Source organism: Tiliqua scincoides, chromosome 7 (genome assembly GCF_035046505.1).
Source record: "Tiliqua scincoides isolate rTilSci1 chromosome 7, rTilSci1.hap2, whole genome shotgun sequence".
Taxonomy (NCBI): Eukaryota; Metazoa; Chordata; class Lepidosauria; order Squamata; family Scincidae; genus Tiliqua; species Tiliqua scincoides.
In genome coordinates this window covers 72586652-72612723 of record NC_089827.1, presented here as the reverse complement: position 1 = coordinate 72612723, position 26072 = coordinate 72586652, and the positions used below count along the sequence as shown (strand labels likewise).

Sequence of the window (26072 nt, the reverse complement as noted above, 5' to 3'; positions counted from 1 at the left end):
AAGCATAGGTGTACTAGGGAAATAGATTTTGATACTGTCACATTTGGCCCTCTAGATCAGTGTTTCTCAAACTGTGAGTCGGGACCCACTAGGTGGGTCGCGAGCCAATTTCAAGTGGGTCCCCATTCATTTGAGTATCTTATTTTTAATATATTAGACAATGCTGACAATGGTATGTGACTGCATTTTGGGGAAATGTTACAGACCTGTACTTTTAACAATGATTGTAAATGGGACTCACCCCTGGGTAAGTTTGGGTAGAATTTCAGCCTAGGATTGTTAAAAATTTTCCTGTTTGATGATGTCGCTTCCTGACAGATTCTCATTCTAAAAAGTGAGTTCTGATGCTAAATGTGTAAGAACCACTGCTCTAGATAATTGATAGGATTCATACTGTACTAGATGGTAGCAGCATTATGAATTACTGCATTTATGAGAACGCAATTGTATAGACTTAACAGAAGTGTTTTCCTCTTAATTCTGCTATGACATTCCAGTTGGAGAACCAAATACTGAAAGTTGTTTATTAAATGTTTATTAAACATCCCTAATGTAATTGTAATAAACAAATGCACTTCTTTTAAGAGGGATTTTCTTGGAAAGCAGGATTTCCATCTAATCTGACTAGACAAACAATATTTATAGGCCAAGAAGAATTATCTAATTTTAATAGCAAAAAGGGGGGGGGGGAGAGAAAAAAAACATTCATATTGAGTTTTTATTGTTCCAGAAAGACTGGAAGTCTTAAATTCATTTTTTGTCAATTTAAGAAATACAGCATATGTCAGATAAGCCTCTTAAGCATTGTAGACATTGGAATCTCTAGTGTAAATGTAAGAGATTATATTGCTGCAGCTTAAGGTCTGGGTTAGACTTTTGCTTCAAATTCAGCTAAAATAATTGTGTTTTGCTGAGTGTGCATTTTAGCCTTGTCACTGCTCTCAAAATGTAAACATTAGTCTGTGATTACAGAATGAACTGATTATAGAATTCTGTAATATCATTGGCTTATGGAAATGTACTATAACTGAATCCGTCTGGAAGCACTAGAGCAGTGTTTCTCAAACTGTGGGTCGGGACCCACTAGGTGGGTCGCAAGCCAATTTCAGGTGGGTCCCCATTCATTTCAATATTTTATTTTTTAGCCTTGATGCTCCCATGCTATGTGATTGCATTTGGGGAAATGTGAAAAACCTGTACTTTTAGCAAGCTACTATGTATATTCTTTTAACAATGATAGTCAATGGGACTTACTCCTGGGTAAGTGTGGGCAGGATTACAGCCTAGGATTGTTAAAAATTTTCTGCTTGATAATGTCACTTCTGGTCATGACATCACTTCTGGTTGGTCCTGACAGATTCTCATTCTAAAAAGTGTGTCCTGGTGCTAAATATGTGAGAACCACTGCACTAGTGGATTGGGAAATTTGCATGACTGCACTAAGACAATGTAGCCCAAATTTTTTCTTTGTTTGTTACTAAACTGGCAGCAGTTTGTTTTCCTCTTGGGACATCTGCAATATTGTCTCCTGGTTTCAGAAGGCTGATTATTAGTACCATTAAAAATAGATTGAAGTTAACAGGAAGCATGATGTTAACTAAGAACATAAGAGCAGCCCCACTGAATCAGGCAATAGGCCCTAGGGCTGCATGGCACTCAGTCCCATTGAATCAGTGGGGCACACTTGTGAGCAGGCTTGCGCTACTCGTGAGATGGGGATATGCTGTGGGTGGGGAGGCAGAACCTCCCCACTGGAGTCCTTCGAAAAGCGCCGCCGCCCTGTGAGGTGCGCAAGTGCTCCCAACCCATAGGAAGAACATAAGAACAGCCCCACTGCATCAGGCCATAGGCCCACCTAGTCCAGGTTCCTGTATCTCACAGCGGCCCACCAAATGCCCCAGGGAGCACACCTGATAACAAGAGACCTGCATCCTGGTGCCCTCCCTTGCATCTGGCATTCTGACATAGCCCATTTCTAAAATCAGGAGGCTGCACATACACATCATGGATTGTAATCCATGATGGATTTTTCCTCCAGAAATTTGTCCAATCCCCTTTTAAATGCATCTAGTCCTGATGCCATCATCACATCCTATGGCACACGCTGAGTAAAGAAATATTTTCTTTTGTCTTTCCTAACTCTCCCATCACTCAACTTTAGTGGATGTCCCCTGGTTCTGGTGTTGTGTGAGAGGGCAAAAAGCATCTCTCTATCCACTCTATCCTTCCCATACATAATTTTGTATGTCTCAATCATGTCCCCCCTCAGGTGCCTCTTTTCTAGGCTGAAGAGACCCAAACGCTGTAGTCTTTCCTCATAAGGAAGGTACCCCAGCCCAGTAATCATTTTGGTTTCTCTCTTTTGCACCTTTTCCATTTCCACTATGTCCTTTTTGAGATGTGGTGACCAGAACTGGATACAATACTCCAGGTGTGGCCTTATCATCGATTTGTACAACGGCAACTGCTTCCTGTTAACCTTTATCAAGTCTTTTCCAGCATTCCGGCTGCTGGCAGCTTGCCTTTACGTTGTTATAAGTTTAAATGCTTATAGCGACCTGTATAAAGAAGATAATTTTCACCCTGCTAAGGTTCTAAACTTTAATGGGTATGCCAGGTGTGTGTGGGGGCCGTGGAGGAGACAGGGCTCCCCTGTATCTGCAGTTTCCATATCTGCATTGGGCCTGCTTGTGCACCCAGAAATGCAGAGAAGCATTAGATCTGAATTATTTCAGCAACTGCATAAAATGTTTGCAAGCAGCAGCAAAAAGAACCCGCAAAGATGCTCAGTAGACAAAAGTCAATTTGCTCAGGAGGTCTGGTCAAATAACAATTGCTGAGAGTTTCATTCAGAGTATGTCAAAGATGTTTTGTGCTTGTGCCTACAAAAGCTTCCTGAATGCTGTCACTGCATGTGCTGAATTCTGCTTTATGTTCCAAGCTAGAAAAGACCTTCTGGTGAAAATATTGCATTCATACTTCCTGTGAGCATGACTTGAATTGGACTATGAATTACTTCTATTTTGTAATTATTAACGTCATCATCATTCTGCTTGCAGGCTATCTAAATACTTGCTTTATAGCAATGTATGATATATTTAAAAAAACTCTTTTAGTAGCAAGATGGCAGTTCCAGCCTACCTGTGAGGCCAGGTAAAGCTAGTTGGGGGAAGGCAGTAAACTGGCAGAGGGAGGTCCTTGTACCTGTCTACCACCTCAGCTAGTCATCATTTCATTTTGCTCTTGTCCCCGTTTTCTACCAACTTCTCCAGCACCGCTTCTGTGATGAAATTGGTAGGAAGTTGCTGCAATTCTGTTTTGATTGCCGTCTTGGAGGAAAAGGGGATGGTGGAAAATGTGGGCCGTGTTTCACATTCTGGTCCAGATAGGCTGGCCTGAGTATCGTGATTTCAAAAGCCTATGTAGCTTTTGGAGCAGATGCAGTATGTTCCTTTTTTTACCATGAGTGTCTGAAACTGTATACATGACATACAACATTTTAGAGCAGGGATCTCCAAACCCTGGCCCGGGGGCCGGATGAGGCCCGTGAAGAGCCTCTGTCTGACCCGCAGCCAGCTGCTGATCCCCTGAGAGCCTCTGGCCCAGTTAACCAAACACAACCAGAGTTGTGCTTGTGGAATGCAGGAATAGGGGGTGTATGCTTTATTTCTTGGGCTGTGTTGGTGCTTGCAGAAATCCTGGACATTTGAGCCCGTTCATTCATTCATTTCAGTCATTTATCTAAATTCCAGCTCTAATGTATTTATTTAAATTTTATATTTAATTTTTTTTTCCAGCCCTCAACACCATACCAGATATTTGATGCGGCCCTTCAGCCGAAAAGTTTAAAGACCCCTGTTTTAGTGAATGATTCAGGGTATGTGTTTGAGCAATATGTGACAACCTCTTTTGTGTTATTTTTTCTTCATTGATTTCACAGATCATTCTTTGATCACTCGATGCATAGTGCCCTGCCTCTTGGAATCTACCTAGCAACAAAATTCTGGATGTATGTGACATGGTTTTTCTGGTTTTGGAATGATATCCTTTATGTTTGCCATTTTGAAATATTTCTTTTTAGTGAATTGCATAACTCAATTTGCTGTCAAGTCAACTTTCTTTCATCCTCAATAAAAATGTGTAAAAAAAGTAAAGAAAAATGCCCCAAATAGCTTCCCCTACTGTTGCAAGGGCAAGATATAATTTTTAGACATAAATGAAATGCAGCCCCAGGACTCCTGGCACCTTCTTTCATTGTTGAAGTGTGAAGCCCATGTTGTAGGCTTTCATCAGGAGCTGAGAGACACAGGGCACAATCCTAACCAACTTTTCAGCACCAAGGTAAGGGCAATGCAACTCTGAGGTAAGGGGACAAACACAGCCTTACTTTGAGGAGACTTCTGTGACTGCCCCCCAACTGCAGGATACAGTACATGCCCCACTGGTACAGCTACGCCAGTGCTGGAAAGTTGGTTAGGATTGTGCCCATAGTCAAATTTGGAGAAATATAAGAGTTGATTGGATGTGGCAGATACTTAGGAGAACTCCCTTAGACTTTATGTTTTAGCACCTTAATATATTACCTTTTCTGTCTGCACTGTTCTCTGTTCAGTGTCTGCAGTGGTTGAATTTGAAAACAGAAAGGAGAACCTGGAATGAGAGTGTGTTTTTCTCCAAATATTTCCAGACAGGTTGCCCTGAAGAAATTGGCATTGTTTAGCTTCAAAATGGAGAAGGGAGAATTTTATCAATTCTAGTTCTCCTTTTCATTTCCCTGCTACCCTTTTTCTTTCAGTTTAAACATCTGTCTTTCTTCCTCTTTACAGAAGACTGGATATTTTCTGTCATAATAATTCATGATGTCAGACAGGCACCTGTTTTGCAGGATGTTTTTGAGTGTATTGCTCACATTATTTGTGTAGAAGTTAAGGGCAGCAAGTGGCAATATACAAGAAACTCACACCCTCTCTAATCTTTTGGTTTGGCTTGGGCCTTTCTGCAGATTCTTAACCACAGGAACAGATTGTCCAAGTTCTCAAAACCATAGATTTTGGGGAAAAAAATCTAATGCCAGTTTGATAACTAAGGTATTTCAACCTTTTCTTAGGGCAAATTCATTTATCTTTGCCATCTTCTTTTAGCAGTCTAGACATGAGGTTTAGTACTTCTGAATAAATCATGGCACTCTGTAAAAGCATGTACCATATTATTCAAGCCAAAGCATCTCTATTTTGGAACCTTTTGTAAACTAAAAATGAGTGACTCATTCTGAATCCCTCTTGAAATTGCACACTTAGTGTTGATGGAATTTCATTGAAGACTGTGGTTTGGGCTGATTTGTTTTAAGTAAGCAAATATTTCATAACGTGTCAGTCATGGCCTCTATCAGTGATTCCGTCAGTCATGAATATTTTGTGGATGTTCTAACAATTGTGGGTTCAAGCCGCAATGCGAAACCATGTTTGTTTCACTTTGTCTGAACCCAAGCCTGCTCATAAACAGGTTTGTTTGGAGCTAAGAAACTGGAATATAAAACAATCATCTGAAGTTGGTTTGCAAAGCAGTGTGTACGAACTATGGTGTGATGTCTGAATTCACAGACTATTGGTAATCTGTTTAACAACTGCACCAACTCAAGAGGCCTACTACACATCAGAATCTAGGAACTTCTGATGTGGAGTTCTGAGTGGGTAGGCAACAAACTGCTTTAAAATATAGTTTGCTTATTATATGTGTAGAAGCTGAAGCCATGTGTGGGTTCTTAACTGTGGTTAGTACAAACCATAGCCTAGTATTAGGTGTGAATCAAATCACAGTGTTTTTCAAACATTTTTGCTCCAGTGAACCCTTTGTACAATGACCTGAATGCTAAGGAACTCTTTTAATATTGTTATGCAGGATTGAAAGAGACCACTGACACCCAGCTAAGTTTTAAGGCTTTTTATTGGGAGGAATGGAACCTGAACCAAACAAATCAAAATGACCTCGTTCCAAATTCCCTGAGGCAGGCAGGCAGGCAGGCTCCAGGCAGCAGGACTTGAGGCAAAGGCTGGATGGTTGTTCCCTGGTTCTCAGAGGCTCTCCCAGGGGCTCCTTCCTGCAGCTCTCTCCTCAGCTCCTTTCTGTAGCTTGGTCTCTCCCAGCTCACTCCCCACAGCGCCTCTTCCCTGGTGGTCTCTCTTCCTCTGTAGAGCTCGCTCTCCAAGGCTCCTCACAGCAGCTCTTTCCTGGTGGTCTCTCAGCTCTCTGTGCTGGTGCAGCCCTTTTTATAGCCTCAGTGGCTCTGCACAGCAGCCCCTACCTTTCCTATAGTGGTACTGCAGCCTTCTCTCCTGCAGCGGTTTTCCATTTGGTCCTCCAACTCTCAGGTTTGTTACAGTTAAAGTTGGAAACCTTCATTCTCGAAAGACTGTGGTATCGCGCTCTGAATGGTGGTTCTGGCACAGCGTCTAGTGTGACTGAAAAGGCCGGTTCGGGAGTGACAATCCCTTCCATACTGGGAGCAAGTGCAGTCTGTCCCTGGTCTGTCTCCCTGGCTATGGGTCTTCCTTTGCCTCAGTCTGTTGGCAAAGTGCCTCTTCAAACTGGGAAAGGCCATGCTGCACAGCCTGCCTCCAAGCAGAACGCTCAGAGGCCAAGGTTTCCCATCTGTTGAGGTTCATTCCTAAGGCTTTCAGATCCCTCTTGCAGATACCCTTGTAGCGCAGCTGTAGTCTACCCGTAGGGTGCTTTCCCTGCGCAAGTTCTCCATAGAGGAGATACTTTGGGATCTGACCATCGCCCATTCTCACAACATGACCAAGCCAACACAGGCGTCTCTGTTTCAGCAGTGTATACACGCTGGGGATTCCAGCTTGTTCCAGGACTGTGTTTGGAACTTTGTCCTGCCAGGTGATACCGAGGATGCGTCAGAGGCAGCGCATGTGGAAAACGTTCAGTTTCTTCTCCTGTTGTGAGCAAAGAGTCCATGACTCGCTGCAGTACAGAAGTGTACTCAAGACACAAGCTCTGTAGACCTGGATCTTGGTATGTTCCATCAGCTTCTTGTTGGACCAGTCTCTGTGAGTCTGGAAAACGTGGTAGCTGCTTTACTGATGCGTTTGTTACAAGGTACTCAGCAAGTGAGCCTATTGGCTCAGACAAAATTTCATAACTATTGGCTCAGACAAACTCAGACTGACTGTCTATTGGCACATGAAAGGCACAGGCTACGATCCTCTCAGTCCAACTTACAGCAGTCAACTGAGCCCAAGTTCTGCACATTGCCAATATCTACCAGAGAATTGCTGTTAACATATTAGTATTATTAGTATTGTTGGAGCCCCACTGAAATTAGTAGTTTGAGGCTACACAGATTAATGTGAAAGCACATTCACTGTGTTTGCATTTTTTACTGAATCAGCAAGTGAAACTGTTAGTAGAATTGTGGTAGGAAGCATTTGAATCCATCAAAGTATAACAAGTTTTTACTTTTTGTTAATTTGAAGAAAACACAGAAATAAGATGTCATTAACACAGCAAAGTCAACTCCAAAATCTGAACAAGGAGGAATTTAGATCATGTGAAAGAAAATGCTAAGTGTATCCAGAAGGAGTATTTTATTCTTTCAAATAATCGTGAACTTTCTTCTTTCAGTTCTCTGTTTACAGTAGAAGAACTTTCAATTGAATATGAACTTCAGTACTTTTTTTTTAAAGGCATGATTATGGTAATAGTCAATGCCATATGCAATCCCTTATATGGTTAAAAGTGTTCTCTTGTGATTTAAATGACTGGAAATTTCAGTTAAAATGCTTTTTTAAAAAAATGTGAATAGGCAGTTGTTATACGTTCTTTTAGAAAATATTTTAAGGACCTAATAAATTTAGAGCTTCTGGAATAAATTAAGAGGTGATTATTCTGTTGAACAGTATATAATAAAAAGCTTTTGGATACATTCAAAATATATACTGAATTTTTTCTACAAAATATTATGACAGGTGGACTACAAAACCCTTTTATGCTAATTTTTAGAACATTGTTCCTTAGAAAAGAAATATTAATGTGAACATGTTTTATGTACATTCCTTAATGTTAAATACATCTAAATTTTATGTTCATCCACCTTCCATTCCTTGCCAATAGTGTTGCACTTTTCTACAATTTTGGAAAATCCTGGAAATCAGATCCAGGAATTATTAAAGCCACAGAAGAACAAAAGAAAAAGGTAATAAAATCCCATGCATCTTAAATATTACTTGAAAGATAAGATGATGATGATTAACAGTATTTATATACTGCTTTTCAACTAAAAGTTCACAAAGCGGTTTACAGTGCAAAATCAAGTAACTAATGGCTTCCTGTCCCAATAGGGCTCACAATCTAAAAAGATGCAAAAGAATACCAGCAGACAGCCACTAGAAAAGACACTGTTGGAATGAGGAGGGCCAGGGTTAACTTATTATTGTGTTATATTGTTATATATAACAATATGTATATTATATATTAAATTAATATATAAATATAAATATATTTATATATTTAATATATAAATATTAAATATTATATTACTAATATAATAATTAATAATAATATTGATTATTATATATTATATTAATATATTATATTGTGTTAGAAAAGCATTTTATAAATTTGCCTGCTCAAAGTATTGTGCAATGTAAATAATCCCAGGAGAGGCCCACCTCAAACCAAGGTTTTACAAATCAACAGAGAAAAAATAAAGATGTAGCTAGGCAGGCCTCTTTAAGTAGAGCTTTTCAGTGGTAACTGTCATTATTAAGAAAACCGTTCAGAGTTGGCGTCAATTTGGCTTCTGAGGAGGAAGGAATCTCAAGCTACTCCAGCTGACCTCAGTGGATGAGAAAGATTGTGTGAGGTGAAAACGCTCTTTCAGAAGTGAAGGGCTCCAGGTAAATTGGGCCAGAAGCTCACTGGTAGCTGGAGTAGATGGGCAATATGCTGCCTGAGGCCCAATCTAGCAAAAAGGCTCAATTATTAGCCCTTCTCCCTGGTTCACAGTTTTCTACGTGCTGGGAGAATGTAATATGAGAGAGTGGTCTCTTACCTACAGTCTATGAAGTGGTACAATCTAGGGACAGTTTTACTGTATGGTGAGCAGCTTGACTAGATAACGCTTAAGATTGAGACTCTCACTGTGGGGCGGCAGAACATAGGTTTGTGTTAAGGGCTTCACTGTGAGCATAAGGAAGCAGAAATCAGACTGCCTTCTTTACCCCACAACAATAGTTCATCCTGCTGCTGTGCTAATATTGGGGAAACTTTATAGGGCCCTGGCCTGCTGCGATAGGTGCTTTTTGAGCAAGTAGAAAGGGATCTTGGGCCATTGGAGCAACTCCACAAACCTGATGTTGGGGCCGTCTCAGCACTAGGCAGCATTGTTGCATTGTGAGGTGGTGGTGGAGATCCCTTGCATTTAAAAGCTAGTGGTGCAGAACCACATAGGAGTGTGTGGGCCCAATCCTATCCAATTTTCCTGCACCGGTGCAGTCACAATGCAGCACCAAGGTAAAGGGACAAATGTTCCCATACCTTAAGGAGGCCTCTGTGACTGCTGCCCCACCACAAGATGCAGTGCATGCCCCACTGGCACAGCTGCAGCAGCACTGGAAAATTGGGTAGGATTGGGCCCTGTGTCTGCAGTTTTTCAGCCGTTAAATTGATTTAACAAAAAATGGCATGACCTGATCTACTTGCCAGGGCCTAAGATGATCTGTGTTAAGTGCTGTGAAAATGCCTTGTGTACAGTTGCTTGTTAAAATATTAAATACTATTGTTTTTGTTCCTCTGTAGACAATAGTGGAACTTGCGGAGACAGGAAGTCTGGACCTCAGTATATTCTGCAGTACCTGTTTGGTAGTATGCTTTTTTAAACTTGCGTGTAATTAGGATATACATTTTAATGCCATGTTTGTCTTCAACAACATTTTCAACAAACAACATTGTAATTCTTTAGGTTTTTCAGTTCCTAAATATTTTGGTAGCAGTCCTTAAAAATATTGGAGGTCCTGATAGTGGGAAAGCTGAACATGGATGGCAGCGTGAAGTGGGTTCAGTTTATGTACAGATTCAGTGGTTGTGTCTGTGCCTGAACCTCTTTCCAGGAAATATTTTTGTACCAATATAGACACTGTTGTTGCTAATACATCTGTTGCTGTAGTTGTTGCTATAGCATGCAAGGATTGTGCATGTTACTGCCGTAAGACTCTTGCCTCATCAACCCACGATTTGGACTCCTGGTTTTTGTAAGCCAGAGTTTGCAAACTTTAGATAAAAGAGCAACGTTTTGATGGGACAGGTAAGAGTTGTTGGGTTGCTGGGGCTGTTGTAAGAAATATTGGAGGACATCTTGAAGCCTCTCTCTAGTTCACTGGTGTTCCTGCTGCCACCTTAAGAGTCTGTAATGGGCCCAAGGTAAAGTGGCCCCTTGAAAGCATTCCCCAGGCAGCCCCAGATGCAACTGCCACCCTGGGCTTAAAGGCCTTTCCTCCCACAAGCCAAAATGACGTGTGGCTCCTGGCTCATCTTTGGCATTACTTGGAGGACATGAGATTAAGGCTTCTCTTCAACTCTTGCTGTCTGTGGCCTTAGGGGTTCTGGCAAGCCAGTAATGTTAAACATCCCTTCTACAGCCACTGGCTTGTTTCTTCTAATCCTAATTGTTTTTTTCTACTTCAGAGGAGGGGCACAAACCATGAAAATATTTCCACCAACAAATTTCATTTGTAATTGGCAGGTATATTGTAGCCATGCATGCCCAATCTGGGTATTTTGTTGCTAAGTCAGTTCTCAACATGAAGGGTGGAGAAAGTGAGCATCAAGGTTGGTTATTGTCACCTCTGCCAGTCAAAAGTTTTTGCCATGTATAAGACTTCTTCATGCCTTAAGTGGAGTATGATTTTAATAATTAAAAAGTAGTTCTCAGGCTGGGCAGGAATTATGCCGTTGTGTTGAAAATATCAATATTTACATTCATTATCCAAATTCACTTCATTATCTGAAATTTTTGTAAAAGTTTAAAAGTTTTGTATATCCCATCAAAATAAAAAATTATTTTGGCCCAAATCCTAACCAACTTTCCTGCACAGCTTTACTGTAGCTGTGCCAGTGGAGCATGTACTTCATACTGCAGTTAGGTGGCAGTCATGGAGGCCTTCTCAAGGTATGTTTGTTCCCTTAGCTCAGAGTTTCATGACCCTTATCTCAGTGCTGGAAAGTTGGTTAGGATTGTGCCCTATCATTCATTCAAAAGAAATGTTTATAGTATGTAGCTGTATTTTCATTTCTGCATGAAGATAACTGAGCATAGAGTGTAAGTGTTCTGTTTGTTTTGGGGTGTACTGAAAAGACAGTCTTTTAAAGGCTATCTTAAAAAGGCTATCTTTATAGAGTTGTCAGTTTATGGGGTTGACAGTTTAATTTTGTACTTCTGACACATGTTTTTCTTTGATATATTTGCTGCTTTGAAACAGTGAAAAGTAAAATATTGCAGGTGTCATTCCTACAACAAAAAAGCTTTTGTGCTCTTCATTTGTTTTGATGAAATATTTTCTACATAGATACAGCAGTATCTTGTTCAGTCTGTTCCACTGAGTGTACAAATTATTTATGCAGACGCTCATTGTGCATAATCATTTGATCTTTCGATAACTACAAGCACTAGAAATGCCTTCAAGGCCTCTTTGTTGGGAAGTTATGGGTTTTTTCCCCTCATTAATAAAATCTTTGCTGTTTCGATCTCTAGATCAAAGGTGCTTTCTTAATGTTGGCAATAAAATTAAGTAATGGTGGGGAAATTCAGACTTAGGATGGAAAAGCGAATTTTCCTGTGTTTGGCTTTAATTTTTGCCATTGAGACCCTGTGACCCATTTGTCCAAATGCTCACATCAAGTGCAGTGCTTCCTTTGTAAGCCATTTGGACTCTTTTAAAACTCATGGAAGGCATGTACACTATAACAAATACATAATTTAAGTTTATTACAGAAAAATAACGTGAGAGAGGTCTGTATTTGCAAGTGAAGTCAGGGTTAGAATGTGATGGTACTGCTCTTCTCCTTAGAAGCTGCCTGATGGCACTGTACATACGAGTGAGAGCAACAGCAAAAATGGTTTGTCTAAAATGTCATACATTTGTATTTCATCTGTAAAGCTTATTGCAATTGTATGTGTGTTAAACTCTGTCAAACAGATACGGAAACCAGTGAGGTCCAAACATTGTGGTGTGTGCAATCGATGTATAGCCAAGTTCGATCATCACTGCCCATGGGTTGGTAATTGTGTAGGTATGTACTGAACAGAGCATTCAGTGTACTAGTAGTTTACCATTAAACTTTTCCTTAGCATATTTGTGGTGCGTGTGTATTTCATTTTGAGTCATAGCATTGTTCCTTAGTTTCCACGTATTCACCATTGCTGTTGGGACGTTAGAAGATGCCCAGGAATTATTTTTACCACGATTTACAAAACATAAGTTCAGCCAAACTACTGCTTGTGTGCTAGTTGGCTAATATGGTCTGGGGTAGGGTATCTGGGAGATGTCATGCAGCAGGAAGAAGCAATGGGACTGTGGAAGGAGCTTGATGGCTCAGTTCCTGATAGCATTTAATAGCACTGAACTGGGTAGGCAATTAATGTGGCCTAGGGGAAGCAGATAAGTAGATCCAAGTGTATCGGCATTCTGTGGCATGGATTGAGGGCACTAGTTCAGAAATAAATTGTACTTTACAGAAAGTCCTTTCTTAACGTTGTTTAAAGTTGTTTCACTTTAACGTTGATGAATAATTTGATATTTGCCCATTGTACCACCCACTTCCAGCACTCCTGCTGGGCCAAAAGGAAGCATCGTCTCCATGCCACCCTCCCCTCCTGCATCAATACCGCACCACCATCCATTCCCTGGACCGGGCTGCCTGTATTTGTCAGGCTTGAAGCCTTGCTAGTAAGGCACAGCAAGCCACTGCTTCTCTCTGCCAGTTTGCAGGGATGTTGCCTTGGTGCGTCTTTAGCCAACCAGCTGCCCCACAAGCTCCTACGGAGCAACAGCTGAGCTTCTGCTCATCAGCTGGCATCCCTGAGTGGCCACAGTGGAAGGATCAGAGGTCATGTTGGGACTGGTGGACACACCATATGCTTTTTTCTCTTGGTGACAGAAGAGGCAAGGGGTTGCCTCAAATATTTCAATTTTCCCTTAAAACTAATTATCACCCAGTTTGGGGATTTCTGCCTGGGTAAAACACTGAAGGGAAGCAAACAGAACTTGATAACTAGCACAGTTTTTCAGGGGGTTGTTTCTACGTATGATCATCTACATATGATGCAGCTGAACCTATTAGAACTTTTGCTTAGAGTTGTAAGGGAAGAAATTCAATGTGTGACTATTTGGCAGGATGACCTTGAAGCACAAATCATAGCAACTAAAAAAGATTCCATGTAAAAACAGAATTCTTAAAATATTTATTGTATTGGCACCTCAGATAACATGAAAGTTACATCTATTTTGGAGAAGAAATTACCATTGGGTGTTGAATCTAGTTTATATTGTATTTGTTGTCAGTCATAACTTGCTTTATCCCTTGAATCCTTCCTCAGAAAAGGCTTGTGCTTTCTTTGCAAATTATGTGACAAATTTTACTGTCCAACTGCAACAAGTTTGAGTCTTATGGCAGGGACGCTCTGCTTACAGTATTACAGAAGTTTTTGTTTAAATCACCACCTCTAGTATCTTATCATTTTCTCTGTTGTACTTAGGAGCTGGCAACCATCGTTATTTCATGGGATATCTATTCTTTTTACTCTTCATGATATGCTGGATGATTTATGGATGTATCTCTTGTGAGTATATTTCCTGAATCGCTTTCTAACTGCCTGATTTAATTCTTAGTGTGTCTGCATACTCTTATGTTGTATGCAATTGTGTTGTTTTTTTTATTGCCTGTAGGCATTGAACTACACATTTGTTATTGTTTAACACAGTGGTTCCCAAACTTTTTAGCACCTGTACCCATTTTTTAAATGACACTCTATTAGGACCCACTTAAGCTTACCAAAAAGGAGATATAGAAAGAAATCATGATTTATTTATAAGTAATAATAACCAGAAAAAGACACTCAAGCAATTACCTCCCTATATTTACACATGCTTGCAAACTGCAGGAGCTGAGCTTTTTGCAGCTGCAGTATCTGATTTTTGAATAGCCTCAGGGCTTGAGGCAATTCAAAAATCTGATCTTTCCATCACTGTTTGGGAACCCACCAAAAATCAGGTCGTGACCCACCAGTGGGTCTCAACCCATAGTTCGAGCATCACTGGTCTAGCGGGTTTTATCATAAAAACACTTTCATCTTGAATTATTCCCCATAGAATTTGCTCTGTTGCTGCACTGCCCTTTTAATAGTTAGAAACTTGCAAAGCTTTGTATCTTCAATACCAAAAGGCAAGGATGTGGCAATGGAGTTCAGAGAACATCTTCTTACTCCATCTATGTTTTTTTTTTTTTATTCCAGATTGGGGAATCCACTGTCACACTAGTTATACAGCAGATGGTTTTTGGACATATATTACACAAATTGCCACCTGTTCGCCTTGGATGTTCTGGATGTTTTTGAACAGTGTGTTTCACTTCATGTGGGTGGCTGTGCTGCTAATGTGTCAGATGTATCAGGTAGGAAAGAATTTGGCCTGACCAGCAGAATTAATAATAAAGATACAAGCAGCTTGCTTTCTCTTATACTTTTAAATAGCTTTAACTGGTTGGGATTGAAATAAATAAAATCGTGTTCTGATCGTGGTTGGGCATCTTTGATCTTCATGTGCAGCTTGGAGTGAAGATGTTTCCCTTTATTTATGAAGTTAATGGAAATATTCTTTGTAGACCCAGAGGTTCTTCCATGTGTGTATGGAGTGTTTCCTATCATAGAATGTACATATGTGGAGCTCTGTATGTTGCGGCTGTGGGCTGTTATTCTCCCTGATGTGAAAAGCATTAGAAAATTGAAATATACTTCATTTCCTAAGTCAGATGGTATTGGATTTGAAGCAAGTACTGTGGAAGGATGAAAAAATGACATTCTCTTTCCAATCTGTTACGTGTGTATTTTATTGGACATGATGATTGAGGTAGGAACACAAAGGAGGGTAAAGGTGAAATGAAGTACATTCTAAATGCAGCTGTTTTACTGGCAAAGAAACTTGCATTGCTGAAATGCACTCTAAGAAGGTCAGTAATCTTTTAAGCTGTAGGAGCTTAGCTCTTTTCAGGGCAGTTAGCAGCTATCTGAAGAAAGTGCTGGAATCCCTAGCATGTATGCACTGCTGAAACAGAGACGCCTGCGTTGGCTCGGTCATGTTGTGAGAATGGATGATGGCCGGATCCCAAAGGATCTCCTCTATGGAGAACTCGTGCAAGGAAAGCACCCTACAGGTAGACCACAGCTGCGATACAAGGACATCTGCAAGAGGGATCTGAAGGCCTTAGGAGTGGACCGCAACAGGTGGGAAACCCTGGCCTCTGAGCGGCCCACTTGGAGGCAGGCTGTGCAGCATGACCTTTCCCAGTTTGAAGAGACACTTGGCCAACAGACTGAGGCAAAGAGGCAAAGAAGGAAGGCCCATAGCCAGGGAGACAGACCAGGGTCAGACTGCACCTGTTCCCAGTGTGGAAGGGATTGTCACTCCCGAATTGGCCTTTTCAGCCACACTAGACACTGTTCTAGAACCACCATTCAGAGCGTGATACCATAGTCTTTCGAGACTGAAGGTTGCCAACACAGTTACAGATATTTGAATAGTCTCCAGGCTTGAGGCAGTTAGTTACCTGATCTTTCCGGCACCCTTGTTTTCATTAGAGGCTCTGTGGGACCCACCAGAAATCAGGTCACAATCCACCAAGTGGGTCCTGGTCCACAGATGGAGAAATGCTGCTATAACGAGAATCAGAAATTATGTTGTCCGTATCTGGGAAAGTGTATCCGTTTTTCTTTTAACTAATTTAAAAACTTTATCTTTCTGGGGTGTTGTTTTTTTTTTTTTTTGGTCTTAATATAACACAATAACAGCCATGAAATTAACTAACTGGGTTTTCGTCTACAGGTTTGTTTAATGGGAATGCATGAAAAGAACATGATAGAATGTTTTGTGGAGCAGGAAAATGTTAACCAAATCCACTGATGATTTCAGGGATTGATGTGATGCTAAAGAAACTGTTCATGGACAGACACATTGTTATCACTTGAGTGTTTTAGAAGTGAAAACCGAGTCCAGTGTTGATGCCAAAGTCTCATGTTTTCCTTATGGTTCATGCAGCCACAAAATTGCATACTTTGTTGTATGTGCACAACCAATTCCACAGTATCTGCAGATGTAGACAAAAATATCCAATTTTTACTGTCTTTTCCTCTTTTTATGATCTCTGTCTTGACTTGAAGCAGCAACATTTCTTCACTTCAGTGGTTTGTATACATGTAACTTCAAAAATTCTAAATACTTCCTTGTTCTTCTCCATTTCCCCCAGATCTCCTGTTTAGGTATTACTACAAATGAAAGAATGAATGCGAGACGATATAAGCACTTTAAAGTGACAACAACGTCTATTGAAAGTCCATTTAAGTAAGTATGTGAATGAACAAACGTGTGGAAGTGCATATTTTTGCCACTGTCTTTACATTTGAAAGTCAAATTAGATAAGATATGGGAAACACATGAACAATGAACAGGCTCACAATTTTTGTGGCCAGAAATCACAGTTGCCAAGATCCCTGCCGTTCTTCTTGTCCCTAACTTTTCAGTACACCTCAGTGCAAGGTCAGGGGTGTCCCTGTTCCTCTTGCCAGCTTCAGCTTTGGACATAGAAAGGGTGTATCAGGGAGTCCAGTGGCTGGCCCTACACTGAAAGGGTTACTCCAGGGGTCTTAGCAGTGCAGCAGATGAATAACTTTCATTCTGTTTTCTAAACTTCAGTCTGGGGAGGGGGCTGGTGCTCCCTTCAGAATTATGGATACTAGGCTTGCTCACCTCTGCAGCTCTAAGGATGGAAGGAAGTCTTGGGATTCTCAAATCATGCTCACAAGAGGGCAGTCACCTACCTGTCTTGATGAGTGAGAATGTAGAACCCTACATAATAAATGATTTCTCCTGTGTTTTACTAAAGCACGTGTTTTACTTAAAATGAAGCCAGTAGAGAAAATGGTGGTGCAGTTTTTATCCATAAGCAATTTGTGTGGAAGAGGTTATACAGCCCCTTCTTTTCCACCGCTGTGCAAGTCAGACATCTACAGTGGCAGTTCAGTTTTAACAACAACAATTTTTAAAAATGGATCATGAGTCTCCTGTGTCTCATCTGTTGTGAGCCTGACTGAAATAAAGTGCTGCTAAACAACACAATCTCCTTCAAGTAATAGAAATCTATTAGTTAAGTATTTGTTAAAATGTATTATCTGAGAATTTTATATATAAACAAACTACAAATACCTTGAAAGACATAATAATAGCCTATAGCTGCAGTTCTGTACCCTCTTACCTGTAAGTAAGTCTCAACTCAATGGGACTTACTTCTGAGTAGCCGTGCATAAGATTGCCTATCTCTCTCTCACGCACACACATACTCACTATTTAGCGGTGTATGCAATAAAAACTTAATAGCTTCCCAAATGCACATTACTACAAATGAAAACAGCTTCCTGCAAACAGAATTGAGAAATGTAGTTCTTGTAAAGTAACATCTGTACTCTTTATATGACATGGGCCAGTTTTAGTCTGATCCATTAGTATGTGTCAAAGATACCTGCATAGATTCTTTTCTCATATCAGCGTAATTAATCCCTTACACATTGTCTAGCACCCATTTCATCCTGCTGTTTTTCTTGTACATTCCTTTGGTGAAGCCAACAGTATGATCCAACAGTGAAACCTTGTGACATCGAAAACAAAGTGTCACAATTTTAATCCTATTTTCTATGCTTTATGTTAACTATCATCCATATTCTAACACTTATCCACATTCTGTCTAGATATGGTCTGTGTTCAACCTCCTCTTTCCTACATTATCTCTCAAATACTGCCCAGTGCATTTTGGCTGTATTCTCTTAACCAATTATTTTCCCAGCATTCCTTTCCTCTGGTGCCTCCTCTCCTAGTTGCTATAACCCAGCTCCATACTTCCTTTCCAGCTCTGCGTTGTTGCATTTTGTAATACAGGTTCCATCGAAATCAATGACTTATATGGCATCAAAGTATTTGTAATCCTTCACGTACATTATGCCATCAGTTCTTTCAGCAGCCCTAAGGAGATGATTTTTCTTGTCTCTGTCACAAAAGCACTTTGCACAATCAGTGCTGTAAATGTTAATTAAGTAACCTTGAAAGGTGAGGAGACAGAGAGAGTGTGCCTAAGACTGCATAGTGAGTTCTTGACTGATGAGCCAGTAGAACCAATGACTTTTTTATTTGAAAGATCACAGTGTGTCTGACCACTGTGTCACACTGGTTTTCAGTCACAGTGATACTATGGGTATCAGTACCAGCAATCACATCAGTACCATGTGCCATTAGCACCAACAAGCACAGTAGGTACTAGGCTGTAGTATTTTGTATAGTACATATTGCCCTTTTCAGCTTGTAACGCATTTATGTAACTCTGCATCTTTGTTTTTTGTTTTTAGCCATGGATGTATAAGAAATATTATAGACTTCTTTGAATTCAGATGCTGTGGTCTTTTTCGCCCTGTTATCGTGGACTGGACAAGGCAGTATACAATAGAATATGAGCAAACATCTGGAAGTGGCTACCAGCTCGTGTAACGCCCACCTCCAGCCTGTGACCATATCATATCTGCGTGGTGCCTCAACATTTGTTTCTCTCCAATCCACGTCCCTTGAACAGTAGCATGCTATGAATAGAGCTAACAGTGAATCTAATGGTACCTTCTCCGCATCAGTTTTCTTAACAGATGTCAACAAAGGACAGAATAAACTGCCAATCCTGATAATGAGGAGGAATATGAAAAAGGGGATCTTAACTGTTCCTTGCCATGGGAATTATTCACTACAACATATTCACAGCATTTTCTTTCCTTTTATCTGCTTTTACAATGGAGCATGAGATTGTTAAATTACAGACATGCTAAGGTCATGCTGTGCTGGACATTATTTATTTCATAATTTGAACAATTTCATTGGAATTTAGAGTCACAGAGCATCCAGAACTTTGAGATCACTGTATTATATTTCCTGTAATGGAATTTTTGTATAGATTTGCTATAGTATTATGTGCATTGAAAAATGTGCATTCAATACTCCGAAGAATCACATGGTTTTATTGGGGATCCACTGTAAAGTCTGCAGTTGCTGAAGCAGGACACAGCAAGATATTGATCACAGAACGGTAACCTAAAAGTAATGGCTGTTGGCTGTTGGGGCTGTCTTGTTTCTGATACAGTGTGTTATTCATAATAAACTTTGTGTGAAGTTGTTTGTTCTGGGGGGAAAGTTGCACAAAGGAAGTATGGCTTTTTTTGTCCAATATAAAGCTCCACTTGTGTGCATGATGAAACATTTTTAAATTAGACCACAAAATAAAATATAGTATATAATATCCTGCAGAAAGTAAAGAAAGAAAATTATAATATATGCAAGCAGTGAATTGTGCACAATACTTTCTCCAGTCATTGGAGAGTTGGGAAGTTTGACAACACAGGTGGAACCAAAGAAGGAAAAGGCAAACTCTCAATAATAGGAAGAAAACATACGACTAATTAAATTGCTTGCACTTGCTGAAGGAGTAAATGCTGATAAAACTTAACTATTTTTACAGGCATGGAGATGGTGGAATTCAAACAGAAAGCAAGATGTCTTTGTAGCACATGTTTGTGAAAAATGTAACATAGCAGGGCTTGAAGAATATGGCATTTCAACAAATGGGGGGAAACACCCTTATTTTTTGTCTCAAGTGATCAAACCCAGATATATTCAGAAGGGAAGGATTGTTATGAAGTTGCATTCCAGATGAGGTTTTTTTTTTTTTTGTTAGATGTGATGCACTGATTTTCTGTTAATGGCATTTTTATATATTTCTTGTGAATTATTCACTGCTTCCTTAACTATTGTTTACAGAGAGACTTGAAAAAAAAAATCTGTTTAGTTATCTTTAAGTGCTGTAGCAGCATAGTGGTTCGAGAAACCTGTGAGGGGAGGGCGAAGTCTTAACATAGACGATAGAGACCAGTGTAAAGAATGTGTGCATCTGTATATAAATAATTTATCAAATAGTTTTCTCTTTGTGAGTGTGTGCGTATGAGTATGTGTGTTAGTATATTTAAAAGCTGCTCATTTCATTTTATTCAACCAAAAATGTAGGAAGATACCTAATGGGCTTTTTAGTGATGATCAATGTTGCTGTTGATAAAGCACTGTACCCTGCGACTTCACTGCATGTTGGATGCTTGGCAAAGCTAACATTTCCTGTAATGCACAGATTACAGGCATTAAAGCAATCTAGTGGTATTCCCGCCCCTTGCCTTAGTAAGAGGAGCAGTGAAACTGTAAATAGTTGATGTTCAGTATTTGCAAGTAGACATTTTTTCCCCTCTAGCTGTTTCTTTGATTGCTAGGTGTGCATAGTTCGCAAGTACCAGATATCAAGATTTACAGAAGTGCAACACTAGTTTACTTGAATGTTTAACACAGGCGCGCCCCTGTATCCACAGGGTTTCTGTTCCAGAACCCCCCATGGATACCCGAATCTGCAGATACGAGAGGGCATCTCTGGAGGGTTCTCTGAGCCCAGCAGAGGCTGAGGATGTCCATCCACCCACAGCCTCTGCCAAGCTCAGACTGAGTTTTACAATGAAAAAAGTCACTTCCAGTTTTACGAAAAAAACCAGCAGTGACCTTTTTCATTGTAAAGCTCAGGCTGAGCCCAGCTGAGGCCTCAGAGAGACACCTGTGGCCTCTGCTGGGGGCAGGGGGCCTGCAAACCTGATCTGTGGATAAGTGAATATGTGGATACAGGGCCCCCCCCGTATACTGGGGGAAAAATAATTAACTATCTCTTCAACATACTATTTTCAAAGGAAAGAAAGTGAAGCTGGGGTGCAGGGGTGATAAAAGGCCTGTGCTATTTTGTCAGATGAAGTATAACAAGAATATATTATTCTTACACCATTTCTTGTAATGTTAGTTTTAAAACTGAACGATTTTGTGCAAGACCTTTTTTCCTCTTACGTTAAAGGTGTGGAGCCCCCATTTGGGAAAATTGGGAGTTCCACAGACTCATTTGTGGTGTTAAAGCTGTCTGCGTGTATGCTAAATACATTTCATAGCCCTAGAAAAAACCTGTGCAACATATTTTTTTGCCAGTTCCACTCATGTGTATCATGGATTCCTTGTAAAAACAACTGTAAAAAGATTGTGTTTCTGACAACAGTTAATTCTAGTTCAGTTGAACCAAAACAAAGGGTGTAAGTGTTGCCTGACTGCGCACTGCAAAATTGGCTAACAAAATAGATGCAACCAGGAGGAAGTTCTGTATTTTCAGTTGTTTACAATAATTCTAGTGCAGTTCTAGTTTGTCTTCAGAAATACTGAAGTATATGTATGCTGAAACCATCTGAATGGGAAGAAAACACATCTATGCAGCATTTTTTTCTGCCAAGAAATATGTTAAATATACTGCAGTATAATATACACTCTAGGGGCTACATGAAACAAATTTCAAATAAAGAATTTAAATGTCCATTGATCCGATACAGAACGAGCAAAGAAATGTTGTGTCTGCTCTAGACAAGCTGATTTTTGCAGGTTTTAAGTTTTCCAGTGCCCTCCTGAGTTTGTTTTTAACAATTAATATGCATAAAGAGCATTGCTGTTTTAAACTGTGTATTGATTTTTTTAATTTACCTTATTTATAACTGTGCCAAGTATTATTTTACTACTGTCAAGATGTTGTATTACATTGTGAACAGAATCTGTAAAATGTTTAATAAAATAGCTCTCCTTACATAAATTAAACCTGTCAATTTTTGTAAGTTATTAATCAAATAAATATTTGTCTCCTAGATGCTAGTGCGTGTCATGACTTCTGCAGTCACTTTGCATAGTCAGTAGCTTTGCCAACCTTTCTCACTCTTGAATGTTTTTAATGAGATTCAGTAAGTATTCTCAACAGTACAACACATTTCTAAATGCTTGCTTATTACATTTCTATTGGCCCCTTCTACCAAGGAGTTTGGGGTAGCATACAGGGTTGTCCCTCCTTTTTATTCTCAGAACGCTATCAAGTAGGATAAGCTGAGATGGTTGATGCCTGAATGTATAGGAACAGAATTGTAGTGTGGCTTTTTAAGTACGTTAGTAGTGTAAGACTCTCTTGTTTGTACTTTCCCAAATGGATTTAAAGCACTAAGAGCATAATCCTAAGGTGCCCTTGTGCCAGCCTCCAGGTGTTGCAAAAGTGCTGTAAGGACTTCTGGGCCCCCCCCCCGGGGGAGTCCAAAGACTTGTACACAGAGTTGTGTCACCAGTGTGGGGGTCTGGGGAGGGTAGGCTGGTAGGAGGGTAGGACCAGGCTCTGGCACATAGGGTGGATGCTAACTCCAGTGCCAAGCAGACAGGCCTTACACCGGGCTGCTCAGCTCTGCACCACCAATTTAGGTGGCACAGAACTGAGCAGCTCCGTAGAGATGGCTGTTGTGTGACACAGGGAATGAATTCCCCTTTCTCAAGAGTTGCACTGCAACCTCACTCTGGATGTGGCAACCCCACTCTGGCTTGCCTGCTTCATAGCAGATTAGCATTGGGTTGCCTCTGGATTACATACATGTGGTCAACAGAGCCAGTGATAGGGTTCAAAGCCTTCTCTATTGCTCCTAGTGTGTGTGGGCCATCTGCAACTTAGCCAGGCTTGTGGAGAACTAGTATGTTCACACGTGAGGTAGATGCAGCTCCTGCAGAGTGGCAGAATATGCAGAAGAGCCCTCTGAGATTACTTCAAGGTGGACATTTTCACAGGGAGGGGGAGGTGGTCCTTCAGGCACTCTAGCCTCAAGCCCCTTAGGACTTTAGGTTGAAAATAACACTTAGAAACATACTGACAACCAATAGAAGTCACAGAAAGGCGTGAAGTGGTCATTCTTGCTGGCAATCATGCAGCAGGATCCTGTGTGTGTAATAGGATAATGTGTCTAATAGCCCAGTCCTAGGCTGCCAAACTACTGGCACATGCTGTGAGGTATGTTTGTTCCACCTGGAGAAGCAGTGCCTGGGGAGGCCTGTGCCACCTCATTGATGCTGTAGATCAACCCCTGGTTACCACTGCTGAACAAGTGCCAAGTGGGGGGTAGGACTGGCTGAAGCCTCCTCCACTTGAAAGCCCAACACAAGGCTTCTTGAGTCTGTGCCAGTAATTTAACTGCTGCAGACTTGAAAAGCCCCCATAAGCAGGCTGGGACCTTAGTTGGGTAAGTAAGGGTACAAATTTCCCCTTCCCCTATGCAGACCTCAACCATGCTCAGATCCAGCCCAAGAGTTGGTGGTAGCTATTTGGAGCTGCCACTCCTGTGCTAGATAGGATTGAGCCCTAAGTGGTGTTCAAGACTAGTCTCATTTAGAATTACCATAATCCAGACATAATGAAACCAGTGTAGCCCTGTAGAGGCAAACACTCTGGTCTGAAGCCGGCACACACAGGGTGGAAGTACCTCAGGCCATAGTTGACACTTGAACATCCAGGTGCAAAATCTGGGTCCAGAGCAACGCCTTCAAGGAAAATGCCATTTCATCCATGACAGGCTGATAAACTAGACCTGGGATCGGCAACCTGTGTTTTTAGAGCAGCATGCGGCTCTTTCAGCCATCTGCTCTGGCTCCTGCAGGCTGGGATTTAAAGGGGCAGGACAGGCTGCTGCTGCTCTGGCTCCTGCAGGCTGGGATTTAAAGGGGCAGGATGGGCTGCTGCTGCTCTGGCTCTTACAGGCTGGGATTTAAAGGGGCAGGATGGGCTGCTGCTGCTTTCCCCTTGGGCGGAGGGGGAGATTGTTTTGTGCTGCGGGAGAGGGAAAGGGGGGCTTGGCCGCTCCTGCCTGGGAAGATGGTGTGCTGGGGCTTCCCCTGCTCCCGTAATGTGCTGTGGGTCATGTATATGGTGAGTGTATTATATTATAAATATATAATCTATATATTGATCAATATATAATCAATATAGATGAGTGTTTTTAGCTTTTATTTTGTGGTCCTACATTTTTCTTCAATATCCTACATTTTGGGGTGACTTGTCCTCTTTTATTGTTATGACATCTGGTCACCCTGTGTGAGCCTCAGAGTGCCGTCTCAGGGCCCAATCCTATCCAGTTTTCCAGTGTCGGTGCAGCCATTCTAATGGGGCATGCACTGCATCTTGTAGTGGGGAGTCAGTCACAGAGGCCTCCTCAAGGTATGGGAACATTTGTTTCCTTAAGTCTGGGCTGCATCAGTGCTGGAAAGTTAGGTAGGATTGGGCCCTCAGTCAAGATATATCTTGACAATAAGTATATTGTCTGGTTAGCACAGGAAGGGGAGCTTGCAGCAGATCATAAAGGTAAAAAAAAACTATATATGCAGTGTTATCTTCATTTTATATGTCAAAAGGATTTTGTGGCTCCCGAGGTTTTCTTTTCTCCGGAAAACGGGTCCAAACGGCTCTTTGGATATTTAAGGTTGCCAACCCCTGAACTAGACCATCGTTTGTCTGTATTTTCATCTTCAGTAGTTAGCTCAGCTGTCTCCAACCTGGAGACCACTGCATGCCACAAACAGCCTCACCCCTGTGATCAGAGCTTAACACTTTGCCAAGGAAGCTGCCACTGTCAATCACGCCCCCCCCCCCCCCATGTTCACTCTGCCCCACCATATCTGGCAGAAAATCCTGAAGCAGAGCCTGCTGGGGTAGAGCAATCAGAGGCTGATGGGTAGCAACAACGACAGCCTCCCCAATGGACAAGTAAGCTACATTCACACGGCAGGGATTAATGAGGATGTCCGATCCAGCCCTCAGGCTAGAAAGCCCTGATCTAGCTTATCACCATTTTCCCAGAGCAGTCAAGGACCTCCAAGACCTTATCTAATGCTATGTTGGATTGAGTTTATAGCATTGGCCCTCAGCCCCATAAGAGAATTCCAGCCCATTGCAGTTTGAATTCTGTTCCAAAACCACTCTGAATATGAAAATTACACTTAAAGTAATCAAACGCTCAATTCCTCCTTCTGTGGTTGTATTTGAGCCTATTTAAGTTACATTCACCTAGACCATGGGTGCCCAAACCCCGGCCCTGGGGCCACTTGCGGCCCTCGAGGACTCTCAATGCGGCCCTCAGGGACACCCCAGTCCCCAATGAGCCTTGGGCCCTCCGGAAATTTGCTGGAGCCCGCACTGGCCAGATGCGACTGCTCTCAGAGTGAGGGCGACTCTTTGACCTCTTGTGTTAGCTGTGGGATGAGGGCTCCTTCCACTGCTTGCTGTTTCACATCTGTGATGCAGTAGCAGCAGCAAAGAAAAGGCCAGCCTTGCTTTGTGCAAGGCCTTTTATAGGCCTTGAGCTACGGCAAGACCTTCATTCATTCGTGTAAGTTCCACCTCTAGTATATTAATTTATGTAAATTAATTCTTTTTTTCCCCAGCCCCCGACGCAGTGTGAGAGAGATGATGTGGCCCTCCTGCTGACAACTTTGGACACCCCTGACCTCATGTATTGGCAACCTTCAGTCTCGAAAGACTATGGTATCGCGCTCTGAAAGGTGGTTCTGGCACAGCGTCTAGTGTGGCTGAAAAGGCCAATCCGGGAGTGACAATCCCTTCCACACTGGGAGCAAGTGCAGTCTGTCCCTGGTGTGTCTCCCTGGCTATGGGCCTTCCTTCTTTGCCTCTTAGCCTCAGACTGTTGGCCAACTGTCTCTTCAAACTGGGAAAGGCCATGCTGCACAGCCTGCCTCCAAGCGGGCCACTCAGAGGCCAGGGTTTCCCACTTGTTGAGGTCCATCCCTAAGGCCTTCAGATCCCTCTTGCAGATGTCCTTGTATCGCAACCCCTGA

The 26072-nt window shown here is 41.4% G+C and overlaps 1 protein-coding gene across 2 annotated transcripts in view; it reads left to right on the top strand.

Moving 5' to 3' along the window:
* The window catches only part of LOC136657161 (palmitoyltransferase ZDHHC17), a 63428-nt gene extending 41411 nt beyond the window's left edge, over window positions 1-22017 (top strand). The window contains exons 10-17 of one of the 2 annotated variants that reach the window (XM_066633826.1): window positions 3941-4009; window positions 8125-8206; window positions 9811-9873; window positions 12207-12300; window positions 13766-13849; window positions 14522-14679; window positions 16528-16622; window positions 18674-22017. In XM_066633826.1, the coding sequence (XP_066489923.1) occupies window positions 3941-4009; window positions 8125-8206; window positions 9811-9873; window positions 12207-12300; window positions 13766-13849; window positions 14522-14679; window positions 16528-16622; window positions 18674-18812 (784 nt within the window). In that variant the 3' untranslated portion in view covers window positions 18813-22017. Of the gene's footprint in view, window positions 1-3940; window positions 4042-8081; window positions 8207-9810; window positions 9874-12206; window positions 12301-13765; window positions 13850-14521; window positions 14680-16527; window positions 16623-18673 lie in introns of both variants that reach the window. The other variant, XM_066633828.1, reaches the window with a different exon arrangement.
* The last annotated feature ends 4055 nt before the right edge of the window (window positions 22018-26072 follow it).